The 17078-nt window shown below is 42.4% G+C and overlaps 1 protein-coding gene across 2 annotated transcripts; it reads right to left on the bottom strand.

Annotated features, from left to right (window-relative positions):
- LOC8063378 (binding partner of ACD11 1) lies at nt 10662-15257 on the bottom strand. Of its 2 annotated transcripts, none has more exons than XM_002463949.2 (5): nt 15022-15257; nt 12514-12617; nt 12343-12418; nt 12095-12178; nt 10662-11617 (listed from the first exon to the last, which is right to left on the bottom strand). In XM_002463949.2, the coding sequence occupies exons 1-5, from the start codon at nt 15025-15027 to the stop codon at nt 11036-11038; spliced, it is 852 nt and encodes a 283-aa protein (XP_002463994.1). In that variant the 5' UTR covers nt 15028-15257; the 3' UTR covers nt 10662-11035. The 2 variants fall into 2 exon arrangements, with proteins under 2 accessions (XP_002463994.1, XP_021307488.1); XM_021451813.1 differs by lacking the exon at nt 15022-15257 and adding an exon at nt 14364-15000.

The following is a 17078-nucleotide window of genomic DNA, read 5'->3' as shown; positions in this document are numbered from 1 at the left end:
CATGGTTTAACGATACTGTGAATCAAGTTTGCCAGTATGATGCGAGGACAAGAACCATCGCCTTGTTCGTTTAGGCTTATCAGCCGAATCTTCTCACAATAAATCAGCCAGCATCTTCTCACAATAAATCAGCCAGCAGTCCTTTCTGCCATAGCCACATTAATTGTCACAGTGACATGTGGAGCCACCTGCATGAGTGCCCCCTGTCGCAGAGACACAGGTCCTCTGGTTAAATTTTAGCTAGCTAAACTTTAGTTATTTTAATAGCTAAAGTTTCAAACACGCTAAGTAAAAGGAGCTAAAATAGTTTAGTTTTACTAATCACCCAAGAATAACTAAAATAATTTTAGCTGGCTAAATTTTAGCAAGGGAAACCAAATAAGGTCATAATCACACATGCATAAACACATACATACATGAAGGCTCACCACTATAAAGTCTCATAGACTGGACTGGATGTTAATCCATATATGTTCCTAATTTGTTCCGTAAATCTCAAAGTACATACGACCCTCATACTCAGACTGACAACAAGAGCCTTGCTGTGGATGAACACATTGTCTACCATTGAAAAATAGTTAAATCCTAAATAGAATAAATTTAAAAATATACGAGCACCCATATTAAATTGATGACTTAAATCCAAGTGGACCAATTCCACCAGATATGGTCTTAGTTAATGTTGATTTAGATGACTACCACACTATGACAAAAAGGGATCTCATATTAAGTTCTGAAATCATGAAAACGTAGGCTTACTATTTATATAACTAAAAATATTATAAATTTTCCCACTCAGCCAAGGTGCTATAACTAAATATTGTAGCATAACAACGTAACCATCATAACCAGGATATACATTTGGCCATTTGGCATATTCTCTTTTTTTTACATGCTATCCTTTTGGGAATCACAAACAATACACGACGGTTCGCGCGATGGGAGAGCGCGTGACCCATGCCCTCCTTGCACTCGCCTCCTCCCAGTGTCTTCTCCTTCCTCTGCTGCCTCTCTTCCTCCCGCCTATGTTCACCACACACCCTTGCCCGCTCTTGCACCGGAGAGGGAGAAGAACCGCCTAGGGTTCCAGTGAGGAGCTCATCGAAGACGAAGAAGAAGACGACAACACAGCTAGGGTTCCGGTGGCCACGCCCCACCCTTCTTCCCCAAATTCGGTGGGCTATAGAAGGGGACGACCGCTGGGGGAGGGAGGCCGACCAAGCGGTGGGGAGGAGGTTGGGCCGTTTAGGGGGCCTGGCAGTAGTAGTGGCGGCCGAGCTAGGTTGGGGAAGGGGCACCATGGCCGAAGCTTGAAGTTTGGTGTCGTCGAAGAGCATGTCCATGGCTTAGCTTCCGCGAGAGGGGGAGGAGAAGAAGGTGGCCGTCGCGAGCACTTGGGTTTGCTGGAGCCGCGGGGGGCAAGGGCGAAAAGGAGGGCGAGGTCGAGGACGAGCGTGGGTCGAGAGAAGAAGACCGCAAGAGTGTGCTTGTCGTGAGGAGGACCACAGAGAAGAAGCCACCGCGTGGAAGAAGAAGAGGTCGCACACAAGGCGCAACGGGTCACAGGATAACCCTCTCGTTTGGGAATACTTGATAATAGTTTAGCAACTTGGTTTCACCCTCAGGGCCTTATGAGCAATGATCAAATTAGGCCTTGTTTAATTCTGAATTTTTTTTGGTTTTGGGTATTGTAGAACTTTCGTTTTTATTTAGCAATTATTGTCTAATTATGGACTAACTAGGCTCAAAAGATTCATCTCGTGATTTACAGGCAAACTGTGTAATTAGTTTTTATTTTCATCTATATTTAATGCTTCATACATGTGCCGTAAGATTCGATGTGACGGAGAATCTTGAAAAGTTTTTGATTTTTTGGATGAACTAAACAAGGCCTTACACACTAACCAACCATGATCAACAATTGTCGACCACTTGCAAATAGCACTCGAGAAGTAGTTAAATAGAAATCTTCACGGACATTCTTTGTTGTAATGGTCATACTCTAGCTAGAAGAAGGATATGATTTTTTTTGGCAATTGGATATATACAGGATAGATAGCGGCAAAAATTAATCCAGCCTATCTCTTGCTTGCATTCGAATGCATCCTCGAAGTTATCAAAAGAAAAACGAAAAGAAAGCAGTGAATTGAGATGACGTAGCAAATAAAAGACGTCAGCATACATATTCACTTGCGAATTACGATCACTTTGATGGACACAGAACACGTACCGTCGTCATTTGTCACGTCCTGGGTCCTCCTATAGTCCTATGATGCAAAGACGCCACCTAGTTAACCACGCTAGCTATTTCACTGGAAAATGCAGGGCCCTATGTGCACAAGCATTCCGGTCACGTTCACCGGTTTACATGTACGCTGGTACCAAAGTACGTGGCCACGCACACGCACTGATATATTGGAGTTGCCTACTGCCGTTGGAGAGTAGGAAATTTCCTTGATTTTACGAGAAATAAATTGTTTTTAGCAAACACTACAATTAAAAAAAATGGTTTTTTTGATACGCTATGGCCATGATGTTGCATGATTGGTTAGGTCATTGGATGATGGGAAGTTAATAGGTTATTATTGGGCGATGGCCAAGATCAGGGAGCGCGGCTACATGGCAGGGCAGGGTCAGGCCGCAGATGAGCTAAACAGCGTTACCATAACAACAATTTATAGATGTGATAAGTGCATTAATTTTTATATTGTATACATACTCTCTGATTTATTTTAACTTTGTTTAAAGATAAACTTCTCTAACCTTAATCAAGTTTAAATGATTATGTATCTTTCTAATTTTATAAAGAAAATAAAGAGCCGTTTTTTTCCTAAGAGTTTCTAAGATTTTGTAAAACGCTCATGTGTCTTTCTAACTTTGTAAGAGAGTTTGTAGAATTTTTTTTCTAGTATACATTCGTGAGAGTTAACATGAAGGCTTCACTGTGGACCTATAGTCAGGATTTCTAGAGTTTGTTTGACTGAAAAGTTATAGCTAAAAGTATTGTTTGCTGACTTTTTTGTGAAAGAAAAACATTATTAAATGGCTGTTAGATTCGTCAGATAAGCTCAAGCGAATATTTTTCTAACACAATATGTGTTTAGTTAAACATTTATTCCATCTCTTTCCGTGACATCATGAATATATATACTCCCTCCGTCAGAAAAAATGTAATATAAGATCCTACCCGTCAATATAGTTCAACTTTGACTAAGTTTTTAGTAAATACTATTAGCATTTATGTTTTCAAATAAATTTATTATGAATATATATTCTACAATGAATCTAATGATATTTACCTTGTATCCTGAATGTTGATATTTTTTAATATAAATTTAATCAAAGTTTAAACTATTTGACTTCTCGAAAAACGAGAATTGTATTTTTTGTGTGGATGGAGGTAGTATTAGCTTTCAACTTTTGATCTTATTAGCTGTTGTAACTTTTTTATCCATGTGTTAAATTAGAACTCTAATACTTATGACATGATATTTTTCTTTACTAAAAAATTCTAGCTAGGTTCTGGACCACTTTTCTTTTTGTGTTGTTGTTGTTGTTGTTGTTGTGTTCATGGGTTTTGATTTACTCCAGCCTCTCTCTAGGTATTCCTCGGGGAACACCGGAAGGTTTCTTGTGTGTCAAAGAGAAACGTCAAGATTTTCTTGCTTAAGCACAATGCAAGCACATAGTTGATTCGTTGGCTGTAAAACTCTGATTGTTAAATTTAAGCAAACACTACTGGTACAGTGTGGTATAGATTAATAACCGGCTAGACTGTATATATATGCATGGCAATTTACACAGACACACGGGGCAATTCTCGAATAAGCGTCAGGTATTGCGTCATCTAGAAACGTAACCTCCGCACAGGCTGGAACAACAACGATGCTTGAGTAACGAGTGACGCCAGGTTCGGGCGTTTTATCCTCTATTGGATGGAATCAAGCCAAGAGACGCAAACAACAAAGCAGCCATTTGATCGACACGCGTGATGGCTACATGCATGCATGGATGATGCTTTGAGTTGAGGTACTCTCAGGCGCAAGGCAACGAACGATCACGGTCACGCGCGCGTCCACTGTCGCTGTCTTTGCTGAGTGGCACCCCTACTAGAATAGTGGCTTCCTGGCCTTAATTCAATCGAAGGCTGATTCGGTCGTTCTGTCCTCGCCTTCAACCGCGACGTCATGGGGATTAGTCTACCTATATATAGCATAATCATGTTTGTAATTGCTAGCTTAATTATAACATGATTATGATGTTCACCAAGTAATTCGTGTATAGATGGACGAACTTGGTGTGTATCTCAACTGGTTGGGTTATTCCTTGGAACTTATCTACATGGATCTAAGTTCTCGACCTAACAAGAGTGTTCGATCATTTTTTTTTTCTAAATTCATTCAATTAGTGGTATGCGATGTGGCCATCGATAGAGAAACATAAATGGAGACTTTGTCGGTCTCATTCTTATTCTTTTGGAGGAGTTTGTAGGAATTGAACAAGCGTGGAGGGGCTTGGAGAGGTAATTCCTAGTAGTAGGGAGCATGGATCTGGCTAGCGTTAAATCAATTTTTGAGACGACGATAGTAGAGACAGGCAAACAAGAATAGGTTAGATGGTTCTAGGACGCTTGACGACATGAGGAGGGGAAGAGGTAGGAGATTTGAATGCCTCCAATTTTTCAAGGAACAAGGCTCTGCTGGAACTAAAGTCTGTATGACTTCAAACGCTTCTGTTGACTCCGTGCTACAAGCGTGGATAAGAGCTCGTTAGAATCTAGGGCCTTATGAAAACGGATTAAACACGGACTAATAAAGACTAACGGACTCTAATCACCAATTAGCCCTTATTAGCTCTTATTAGCCTAGAATTAGTCTACATTTAGCCTTTCTAGCCTTGCTAGTTGGTATAAAATACAGGTAGCCGCTGATCTAAATACCACCCGATGAAACTAAGAAATAATCATTCTACAGGTTTCTGATTATTTTATTATTACTTTTTAGGAAATAGACTGTGGCGGTGTTTAGTTCGTGAGGAGAAAAATTTCGCGACATAGAACTTTTGTTTGTTTGTGGTAATTATTGTCCAACCATAGGCTAACTACGCTCAAAAAATTTATATCGTAAATTTCGACCAAACTATGCAATTAGTTTTTATTTTTATCTATATTTAATACTTTATGCATGCGTCTAAAGATTTGATGTGACAGATAAATTTGAAAATTTTTAGATTTTAGTGTGGAAGTAAACAAGGTCTGAGTAATTGCAGAGCCGAAATTAGGCTTTGTTTAGATCCAAAAAGTTTTTGAATTTTGACACTGTAGTATTTTCGTTTTTATTTGATAAATATTGTCCAATCATAGAGTAACTAGGCTTAAAAGATTCGTTTCGCGATTTACAAGTAAATTGTGCAATTAGTTATAAATTTTATCTATATTTAATGCTTTATAGATATGCCGCAAGATTCGATGTGATAAAGAATTTTGTAAAATTTTGAGTTTTTGGCAGCATCTAAACGAGGCCTTAATCGGATCTCCTTACGAGACCTTTAAACCGTCATATCACATGGGTCAGTGGCACACGTGTCGCCTGCGGAAGCTTGCTACGGTGCATTGACATGTCCGCACGCAGTCGTGGCGCTGAAAGCCGACGAGCAGGACCATACACACACAGGGGAGCCCTCGAAGCTGGAGCAAGTTGCAGCCGCGAAACCATCACTGTGACTCCGTGAGCTGGGAGCGGTTTTGGATTAACAGTATGCAGCAAAAGATTTTTTTAATTCATTATTATGACGACCAAAAAAAAAAAGGACAGTTGCTTGGCTAATAAGCACTAGCTAGCATCTAGCATTCGGAGTGGTGGTTCTTCAGCCTCTACCATGCAAATCCTCAGCAAGCAAGTTTATGTAACAACCTATCAATTCCAAGACGGTCATCACAATGTTTTTTTTTTAAGATAACGATCATCACAATGTTGTGAGGATTATATTGTTTAGAGCACTCGATCGACGGGTATTTGGTGGCCATCAGATCACTCGACTTAATTCTAATTTCTATGTCGCAAGAATCTTTCTTTTTTGTTACAATGTCTGATGAGCACATGATTAGCTTAATATCTGCCGTGATGAGTGATGGCCGACACAAATCTATATTAGCTCTTCACTGCCCAGTAATAGGCAGCCGCCAGCGCTGCTCTGACAGGTGCACCATACCTGTTGCAGTCGGTTCTGTTACCAGTCCTTTCCGCGATGACTGAGATGATGGTGCCACAAAAGAGATATACCGAGATAAGGATCAGGATATATTTGGAATAAACATAACATAGCTTATACTCCCATTGTATATTTTAGTTTTCAGGGCGGCGATAGATTAATTGCCTGATGTGATATCGATCGTATATGCTATCAGCTTATTATTCCACCGAAGCATTTCCATTATTTTCCCATGCATATCCTTCGTCTTAAAGATGCATGCATGCACTACGTACTCCTAGTACAGGTGACTGCAACATACCTGGGTCAATATCAATGGCTAATTAACATTGATTATCTGGATGGTGAAATGTACAAATTTAATTACAGTCTTTTTTGTGCATGTAAAATATTTTTTCACTCCCTGTATAACCTCTGAACATATGATTGATATGTGCACATATGTGTCGAGTTGTGATAAGTAATTGTCAGGAGATGATCTGACTTCGGTTGAGGCCTTGTTTAGTTCCGAAAAATTTTGGGAAATGGACACTGTAGCACTTTCGTTTGTATTTGACAAATATTGTCCAATCATGAACTAACTAGACTCAAAAGATTCGTCTCGTCAATTTCGACCAAACTGTGCAATTAGTTTTTATTTTCGTCTATATTTAATACTCCATGCATGCGTCTAAAGATTCGATGTGACGGGGAATGTGAAAAATTTTGCAAAATTTTCTGGGAAGTAAACAAGGCCTGAGTGAAAAGCCGAAAGGTATTGTCAGGATTTGTGATGAGTACAAATTTACAGTCTTTTTTCTAATTGCTTCATTTAGTCTCGGATCCAACTTTGGCTCTGAGACTTAAAGATAAAACCTGAAGGTTTGTTATCTACTAGTGTGAACACCGACCACAGATCAAATTTTTTTCTCGATCGGGTGGTTAATCCGTATTTCATCAAGATGAGCGTAACAACGTGTTACAAAGATTTATGCTGTGAGGCAGTGGCCAGTGACGAGTACTCGGCCTACACCCAATCCTCTGCTTCTCGAACGGTGTCGTCATGTAGTCTGTATAAATCCGGTGAGGAATGGCGACCAAAAACCAAGGCGTTCCTTCCAGAGGTTCCAAGCAATGAGCAGGAAGATTGAGTCCGCCGAAGGCCTTAACCCCTTGTCAACCCTCTTGCGTTGGCGTAGCCACCATCCAGCGATGTCCTCCTCTTGTTTAGGTACTAGTGCTCCCAAGCCAAGTGGTGAAAGTAGCGCATGCCAAAAGCTGCCTTGCAAGCATGCATCCCAAGAACAAATGGGCGATGGACTCCGCCACTTGCGCTCAGAACGTGCAAACGTCTGTGTCCTATAGGCCATGGCGCTTGTGCCTAGCCGAGGTCCATAGCCTGTTGTGCAAGGCTAGCTAGCGGAAGAACTTTACCTTTGGTGGCACCCATGCACGCCAAAGCTCCCGTGCTCCTAGAGCGAGGTGGAGCTGGAGAAGAATGCTCTATATGTTGATGATGCCGAGTAGCGCCCGTCAGTGGACCACTTCCAGATGAAGCGGAAGGGATCCAGCACGACGCTGCGAGTTAGCTCCCAAACTCGCAAAAACTGGCAAATTACTATACTGTTGTCGCTCCAACAATGCCCCTCGCCCAACGGTTGTGCTCTGTGGCATCGAACAGAGTCCGATGATGACCAGCTCTTGATATCACTGCAAATAGGTGCGACACAAAAGCCTCAAAGGTCTGACCGGTGACCAGACATCGGTCCAGAACAGAGTCGACGCTCCATCTCTGGGCACAACGGACAAGCTGATGTCCGCCATTGCCCTGACCGTGCCCTCACTGTGCCCTAGAAGACCGGCCCAGGATCGCTGTGTTTCGATCTGGCGTAGGCATTCCCAGCGCGGAGCGCAAAGCCAAAGAAGCGAAGATCAACTATGCCAAGTCCACCAAGATCCGTCGGCCTGTAGACCCGTGACCAAGCCACCAGCGCCCACCCGACAGTATCCGCACCAACCCAAATGAAGGCCCTCCGACGTCTATCGATTTGCTTGATCGCCCAATCCGAGAGGCAGCACGCAATACTGATATGAGTTGGAATTGACGACAAAGTTATTTTGGTCAGGACAGCGCAACCGGCTGTGGTGAGCAACCCCGCTTTCCAAGTTGGGATACGTGCACGTTGCCACGTCACCATGTGATTATTCATAAGATATTTACTCAAACCAGACACAAATAAATGACATTTGAGATATTGATATGGTTTACAAACACAACTTTGACTAACAATACTTGTTATAAATATTTAATAAACATACCAAAAGTTCACTTTTATGAATCTATGTTTTGAGACAAACTATTAAACGATTTTCAATTATCCAAACTGAATATACAAATAAGAAGTAACAGACAGCCGAAGGTTGGATTAGTGAACTTTAAAATAACACCAATAAATCAGTTTTTATTGCAGGGAACAATTCTTTCTTATATATAAATAATATGTTTTCCTTTTGAAGCGTCCAAACGTAACACTACTCTTATGTGACTTAAAAAACCCCATTATGACCGAACAGCTTAGTGCCGTTGTTTGCCATGTCTAATATTCTTGCAATTATCATAGAAAGTGTGGTGAGCAAAATTGGGTCATGTTTGGTTCGCTCCATTGCATGCTATGCCGTTGTTGTATTCGCGCCAAAATTGCGGCGAGCAAATTGTCCACCATACCAGTGGCAGCGTAAAAATGAACTAGGATGTGATGGTGAGGTTGTGGCATGCTGTGGCACAACGCGACAAGTTGGGCAGCCAACCAAACGCGCACTCGAAGCCACACTTATGATAAAGTTTGACAAAAAAATGAATCTATGGCATGTAAAAGATAGGACGCCAAGAAAGTGTAGTGCACCATAATAATGAGAGTGTACTAAACAGTTGCCTAAAACAACATGATATGACTGACATTTTGCGTGGCAAGCTTTAGCCACGAACCAAATAGGCCCTAGCCACTACCCAAGGTCTGCTTGGTTCATTAACAAAAATTGCCACGCCATAGGTTAGTCATGCCACAATTTTTTTTGACAGTTATTTGGTTCAGTGTCACAATTATACCACACCACATTTTTTTTAGTTTTCTTACCAAATTTTATCATAGTTGTGGCTTCAATTTTACTCGTTACACTCGTCGTGGCGGTTTTTCAAAGGTTAGGTGTGGCAAACTATGACACTAATCACTAACCACACACAGGTAGTCATTTCTTTTTTAAAAAAAAGCGTTTTACGACTCCCTTGTTCCAAGTAAGAATAACTATTATTGTTCATGGAGGCTGTGATTAGGTCTTGACAAGAGGATTATTTACCATGTGTAGTTGGTAAGATTATATATTGGAGTGCGGTAGATTAAGATTATTTTATTTTTAACTGTATAAAGATTGATTCGATATTTTACCCAAGACACTTGGAGGTTGGAAGCGCCGCCAGTGACGAACACTTGCATCTTTTAATTTCAGATGACGTAAACTTTTCAGTTTAAGATCCGCAAAGCTCGTAGATATTTACGAAGACAGAGATCGCTGGAGTAAGGAAATGAGCTAAATGGATGAGACCGAAAGAGATAGCATGCTGACGCTGATGGCTACGCCACGAGTCATCAAGAAGCCACCAAAGTAATGCACCGACGTGAGGAATTTTTGACGGTTCGAGTCCTGCGCGCAGTCTTGAACGAATGTGGGCGCGCCGTAGGAGGGCAGGCACGACCATTATCACGCGGCCTTTAGACCATCATTAGTAGTATATTGTAATTTAATTAACGCGGCACGTTTGGTCCAAATGTTACATGTTCATCACACCCAAATGACCAAATTTGGTCATGGCTGCTACATTTGGTTATACGGATTATGATCATGGCTGCTCGTGACACGTGTGAGGATCTTGTTGGCTGAAGGTCACTGTATGTACGCGTAGGAAGCTTTATCAGTACTGTGCAAGTTGCGACTTGTTTTTTCCTTGAGCCAATCCACATCCATACGTGCAATTTGCAGAAAGCCATTTGCAGCCAATGTTCTGTAGCCAATAGCAGAGGCTCCTTACCACCCGCTAGCATTGACAACATCAAGATAAATCAATCAATTAGGGTAAAGGATACGATCATTGAAGAACCAGCGGTCGTTAAGCACGAGGGGAGATGTCAGATGTACGCGAGCGTCAGGCTGCAATGGCGCCTAGGAGTTTTCTTTCCTAGTAGTACATGAAATTTCTCAGAGCCAACAAACAGTCTGCAGCTAATATAGATATTTCCCAGAAGATTGTTGTGATTAATCCTCACAAGATCTTCAGTAATGCAAGAGAGTTTTTTTTTTCTACACATGATATTTTTCAAGCTATTTCAGAATTATTAAATGTAAACAAAGGCAAGTTCTTTCGACGAATTCATGATATTACAGTTAAGAAACACTGAAAAGGCAACATATTAGTATTCTTTGGCACAAATGGTTCAACTCAGCATTAGATCAATCTGTATCTGACGAAGGAAGTTGTATTCTGTTTCTGTAGTAGTAATAGACAAGTACAGTAGTACTCCATTCACACAGAGTAGTCTAGTGTAGCAATGCTGGTAGCACCACTCTCTCCAAAAAGGGAGAAAGAAAGAAAACCTGGTAATAACACAAGAGCACTTTCAGAAATTTACACGACACTATGGCTGATAAGCGCATTTGTTTTAACCCAGTGCATCGGATCTGAAGACATGGCATGGGACTGTATGTTTTGACCCGGTGCATCAACGAAAAAGAATAATCTATATATAGGACGAGCTGCAAAAGAATTACGTGTGAGACATTCGGTTTGTGTGTATCAGACAGCTTGGAGCTTCTGCTCATCCACTGATTCCAAAGGCAGAACTGCGGGCTCCCATGAAGAGGGTTCGTCAAGATGGATCTTTGCATAGTCGCTGACCAACCCATTCCTCTCCTCCCACATGATGGCTTTCCTCTCCTCCTCAGCCCTCTCTACCTTATCTTTAGCCATCGAGGTCATGTCACCTGCTGCCTTCGTTACCATACCGAATGCACTAGTTAACCACGAGGCACCAGCCGAGACATATTGGTTACTCAATATAGCAGAGCCCGCAAAGCTGGCTTTCTGCTCAGCAGCAGCCAAGGCAGACTTTGTGAGTTCTGAGACCTGATAGCGTTCATCCACCTCCTTGACCTTGCTGCCAACAATGGCCCTTCCAAGATTGATCTTTTCACTCAGGCCATACTGGCGGTCCAGAGATGCGACAGTGGCAGTAGCATTGGATAGGATGTTGTGTCGCTCGTCAAAGGATCTTGCCAAGTTGAGAGCGTCTTTGCTGAGGACAAAGCCCTTGGCCAACATGCTGCTGACAACATCTTCTGCCTTCCTGACTGCTGATTCAGTAGAGGGATTTGCTCCCTTAAGATGCAAACAAATGCAAAGAAGTATATCAATACATATTCAAGGAAAGTACTACTGTATCCGAAAATGAATTATGAGCAAGGTGGTCATCAAACCGACTATCTGCAAACTTGTGTATAATAGACTTGAGAGACATCACTCGCACATTCATTTTGGTGAATCGTGACGATCCAAATTAACTACCTGATTCATCGGTGTTTTTGCCATTATGCATAGTTTTAGTTTGCTTAGAACTGTTAAAGAAACACTTTCTTCTCATTCTCTGCAGCACTGAATTATTTCTTGATAATGTGAACAACTGCCTTAAACCCAAATACTCATCTAGCAAGAATAACTAGTTTGTGCAAGGCTAGCTCTTTAGTTTAGGATATAAAGGTAATCTTATTACAACAGATGACCATATGTCAATTCATTTCTTCAGAATTGATGTAACTTCAAATGGTGAGCATGTCATAACAGGTAAAATATTCTCACCGATAATTGTTTGTGTGCTTCAGGAGGCAGCTGATAGTTCTCAGCAGGAGTTATAATGACAGCACGATCAACAATGGTTGCCCCCTGTTGAAAAGCAATCAAATTATTGAAAGGCATACATTGGACAAAAAAAAAAGACATGAGATGAAATAGCATCAAACAAAAGGTTAAACTATCTTAGTGCAACAGAAATAACTAAATGGTTAAGCTGATAAATGAATTGCAGGAACTTGATTTATTAAACGTACCGACAGAAGAACAGCAGTGTCTGCTCCCTGTGAGTCTTTAAATGTGACATAAGCAAGCTGTGACCATTCAGATTCACTGATGAAAACAGAAGCAAATATTTAATATTTAAGAAACAATACTCCAGTTTTCTAATGCATATACAACCACAAGTTTAAGTGCTGAAAAATTACCTTTGCATTTCAACATATTCTATATCCCCTGAGAAACTAAAGAACTCTGTGATCTCTCTTTTCAAAGCGTTTAATGAAAGATTGCTAACTTTTACTGTTTTCACCTGGAAGAAAAGATGAGCAAATGGGATTAAATCTCTGGTTTAATTAGGACCTACTCCCTCTATCATGAAATACAAAGATTTTAAGAATTCTAGGACATATTTATGTGGTAAAACAAATGACGCATGCAACCCTTCAAGATCACCATATTTGGGTTGGTGATAGGCATTACTAGTAGGTATGCATGTAAATGTTACCCTTTAAACTGAGTTAGGATTAGTTCACTTAGAATCCCTTACAATTTGAAACAAATGTTGAATGATTGGGTGCCTTATATTCTAGTAGGACAGAAGGAGTAGGTACATGGCAGGAAACAAGCTATCATGATTGTAGTGATTACACATCACTGCATTAGGTGACATTAAAATCAACATTTCAGGCCCAAAGTGGGGAAAAAAATCCAATGACATAAGTACAAATTGAAGGCAGCTGTCAGACAGAAGAGATTGATTCTGAAAGGTGTCTACTGTAACTGCTATTGACCGTAGCTCATCAGGGTAAACACTACCAAGAACATAGCTAGGCAGAGCCAGCTTTGAGGGGACTAGACTATTGGAGAGACTTGGCCACATGGGATTAATTCTTCTTCATTGCTTGATTCTCAATGACCACTGTGTCTCTATATACACAGAGCTCTGCCACCAATAACAGTGTGATATTGATCCTAACAAACCAACTGTCTGACCTAACCTCTTTGCTAATTATATCTCTTGACGTGAAGCATAGATGGGATGTCCCCCCCCCCCCCCCCCCCCCGCGCCGCCGCACCCATACCAGTAACATCATGCACCAAAGTTTGTAAGTCGAGGGTGGCAGTGGCATAGAAAGTAGAACACCATGGAGAGCAGAGAGAAGAGGGAAGGAATAACTGTGGTGTTAATGCACTGTCAACCTAGCCGGAGTTTCAATTTTAGAGGAAAACTGTGAAGGCAGAAGGCAAAAATAATCGCTAGCTAATCTTTTGGTGCCACTTTATCCCTAAAGGGTTCGCCAGCATATTTCTAAAATTTTCAACATAAGATCTTATGCCCACAGAAACATGTATGATTCTAAGCAAGCTACCATAAAGCTGACAGAAAGGAACATGTACTTGATAACACAACAATCTTCTCCAAAAATGTTTCACCAAATATGTAACATGAGAGATGCATAATAAGGAAGCACGCAGTGTGATGTCGACACAAGCACCGCATCAGTTACCATAGACCACTAAAAAAAAACATGCATCAACAACATGAAGTGTTTCCAGCTATGTAGATGTTCAGTAGTTAAAAACATTAGGAGACCGTGAAACTAATATTCGAAAAGAATTGCTTTTCATTTTATTATATTCCAGTAGGGGCTCCTTGCCCCTCCTGTTCTTTCAAAAAAAAGATTTGGTTTAAATAAAATGGCAAACCATGACCAATCCGACACCCATATTCCAATCATTTTTTTATTCACCTATTTTTGTAGTCACATGGACATATAAATACAGAAAGAAGTCATTTTTTTCATTTACATTGTCAAGGTCGGCATATTTATTATTTGCAAATATGGATTCAGTCTTATTATTATGCTGGAAATCCAGGTAATTATGCCAGACCACCAGCTGTCAGCCCATCACCCATTACAGGTACGAGAGGAATTAACAGCAGTGTGCATTAAGCTGAAACATAAAACCCCGAAAAAGGCACATAGAAAGGACTGAACAAAAGAGCAAGGACTGTGCAAATGCATCTCAATGGAGCCTGTGGAATTGCAGAAACCTGCAGTTTAGTATTCGGAGCCATTACAGAAATCATCAATTGTTAACGCTGCCACCGTGCCACGAAATGTGACTCGGGAAGCACGCCCAACGAACTTGAAGATTGGATCTAGTGATCTATTCGCCTCTTATCAACATGGGGCTGTCAAAAGTCGAGTTAATGACAAGCAGAGTAACTTGTACTAGCAGTAGAGAACAGCAGCAGCAGCAGCAGCATTTCTAGCCTCTGATCTGGGGGAGATGGACGGACCTGAAAGGAAAATGGAAAATGTGCAGCCAAATAGCCAATCGACATGTCATCAACCAAGCACACCAAACTACCAGAATCCAACAACAAACAGACGAACCCGCGGGTGCAGCGTGTGGACTCAGTTTGCACCCAGAATTTCCTAGCAGCGGCGGCAGGCTTCCGGTTCCGGAGGAACGGCGCGCACGCACCAAATCCACCAGAAAATCTGCAACCACCGCCCAAACGGGAGCAATGCAGTCGCGGCAGAATGCCTATCCCCCTAGCAGCGACTCCCGACCCAAACCAAGCAAAACCGCCGCGGAAATGCCTCCGGCGGCTAGGCCTCTAAGCCCGCAGCCGACCACTTCGGAGTACAGCCGCCGCCACGGAGCAGCAGAAGCCAGAGAGGGTTGCAGGAAGCGGCACTCACCTCCATCCTCCCGGGGGACGAGATCTCGCGGCGGGGATTACGAAGCTGGCGGCGAGCGAGACGGCTGGTGTGGGTGGAAGCGAGCCGAGCACGTCGCGCGCGCGAGGAGGTGGGTGGGAACTGGGAAGTCCGCCCGCCCGCCTGGGGTATGTGGGGATTTGCGCCGTGTCGGCGAGCGGAGGAAGAAGGACGACTTTGCGGGGCGCGTGATTTTCCCGTCGCTTCGTTTGCGAGGCGCGTGGGTAAGTAATGTAACGTACCGACCGGCTGGTTGGCGATGATTCCGGCCGCGACGCGCGTTGGCATGCCACGGGGACGGGCGGCACTACGGGTCTACGACGACTCCGCCAGTGGTGGTTGTAGACCGGACCCAATTTTTTACAATTTGATTTTTTTTTAATAAAATTCTCTTTTGTATCTCTGAAAAACTTAATCTCGGTTTTGGACTCAGGAGGTCGACGCCATGCATCATAGCGTCGAGGTATCACGTCTCGACGCCACGGATCACGGCGCCGAGGTCCCTGGCTGTGCCCAGCGTGGCTTCTGATGTGGCTCTTACGTGGCAGGGAGCTCGGCGCCACAGATCACGGCGTCGAGCTATCTACTACAACCCAGCCGACGCCATTCGCTAACCGTGGACGCATTTCATATTTTCTTCTCCCCTCTCAGCTCTTCCTCTCCAAAAACCGAGTACGAATTTGGATTCAATATTTCGAGCATCAAAAGTTTGATTTGATCCATCGATCTTGAAGAGCCAGGTATACTCTTTCACCTCTTAGTTTTTGACACATCGATTTGACCTATATTACACGTATTTTGTAGACTTAGATAAACTATTACTAGATTCTTGAATGGACCTATATTACACGTATTTTACCCGTGTTGTGTAGCCTGCGGCTGCGGGGCGAAAGTGGATCTGGTCCGGCAGCACGAAGTGGTCGTCACTCGTCAGCGGTGGGGGCGATGCCATTTGGTGCTTGGTGGCTCGGTGGGCAGGGCATGGCATGGCATGGGACGGAGGAGGGAGTTCAAATGTCACTCGCTTCGGTTTCCACCTATCTCTTTTTGTTTTTTCATCACTTCTCTTGTGTGCCTTGCGTACTTTTGGTGGTGGATTTGACATCCGGCCAAACTCTGCCTTTTCTTTTATGCGTAAGTCATTTTTTTTGTTAATATTTTCGTTTTGTTTGTGAAGTTTGGAACTTCGGAGGCGGCCTGTTGTAATCGAAAGTCTATTTTTCAGGTTGAATTTTAGGAATGTTCTTCAATGCAAACGAACGGAAACGTGGTGTATAGCAGTCAACATCTACAAAAAAAAAAGTCTGCGTTGCATTGCATATTTGTAGTAGCAACCGGTGTTTTTTCAACGAAATGTGCCACTTCCTCTGCTTTCCGTTTGGATTCCACAGCAGGCCCTCTAGAATCTAGATCGTCTAGAAACACAAAATCGGTACTCCGATACGACCAAAGCAGGTCATCATTAAAATCCGTGGTCCGTCGAATCCCAGCGCTGAGCCATTGCTTGGTTTGTTGTCGAGGTAAAGCAAACGGGTCCCATCCTCGGTTGGCGTAGGTGCACAAAAGGAGCAGCACTCAAAAAAAACAAGCGATTTTACTATTAGGCCAGTCTCGGTACGGGTTTCACCAGAATGTCATGCATATTTATTAGAACGTCATGTCAGCAAAAATGTACTTTTTTGCACGAAACGAAGAGGAGAGAGAAGGAAGTAGTTTCCGCTGGCGTTGTTTCCCACGCGGTGAAACAGGATGAAATCCCCACTGATGACTAAATCGTTTCACCATCTTACATGTGATCCAATCATTTTGCAGTAATTAAATGCTTTGCCCAGCCTAGGAAAACATCAAGGTGAAACTCATGCATTGTGGAAGTTGTTTCATTATTCGTTTCATTGATGCTCGCAGATTTGTTTTGGAAACAGTACGTTGAAACGGGCCATTGAGACTGGCCTTACTAACAACGGTAGCCATGAGTTATTACAATGAAGATTGGTATCGCGTCGACGTGAGCCCGGTTTTTTCGACTATGGGAGCAAATC

This window comes from Sorghum bicolor, chromosome 1 (assembly GCF_000003195.3).
Source record: "Sorghum bicolor cultivar BTx623 chromosome 1, Sorghum_bicolor_NCBIv3, whole genome shotgun sequence".
NCBI lineage: Eukaryota > Viridiplantae > Streptophyta > Magnoliopsida > Poales > Poaceae > Sorghum > Sorghum bicolor.
Note: the sequence above shows the minus strand (reverse complement) of the source record. Positions and strands in the feature narration are given on the sequence as shown.

What these genes read in the sequence shown, in the direction of transcription:
- LOC8063378 (XM_021451813.1), bottom strand. Translation starts at nt 14,399, where the DNA reads ATGATTTCTGTAATGGCTCCGAATACTAAACTGCAG. An exon ending in CTCCGAATACTAAACTGCAG is followed by an intron (nt 12,618 to 14,363) that starts GTTTCTGCAATT and finishes CTTTTCTTCCAG; the next exon opens with GTGAAAACAGTAAAAGTTAG. An exon ending in AAGCACACAAACAATTATCG is followed by an intron (nt 11,618 to 12,094) that starts GTGAGAATATTT and finishes TTGCATCTTAAG; the next exon opens with GGAGCAAATCCCTCTACTGA.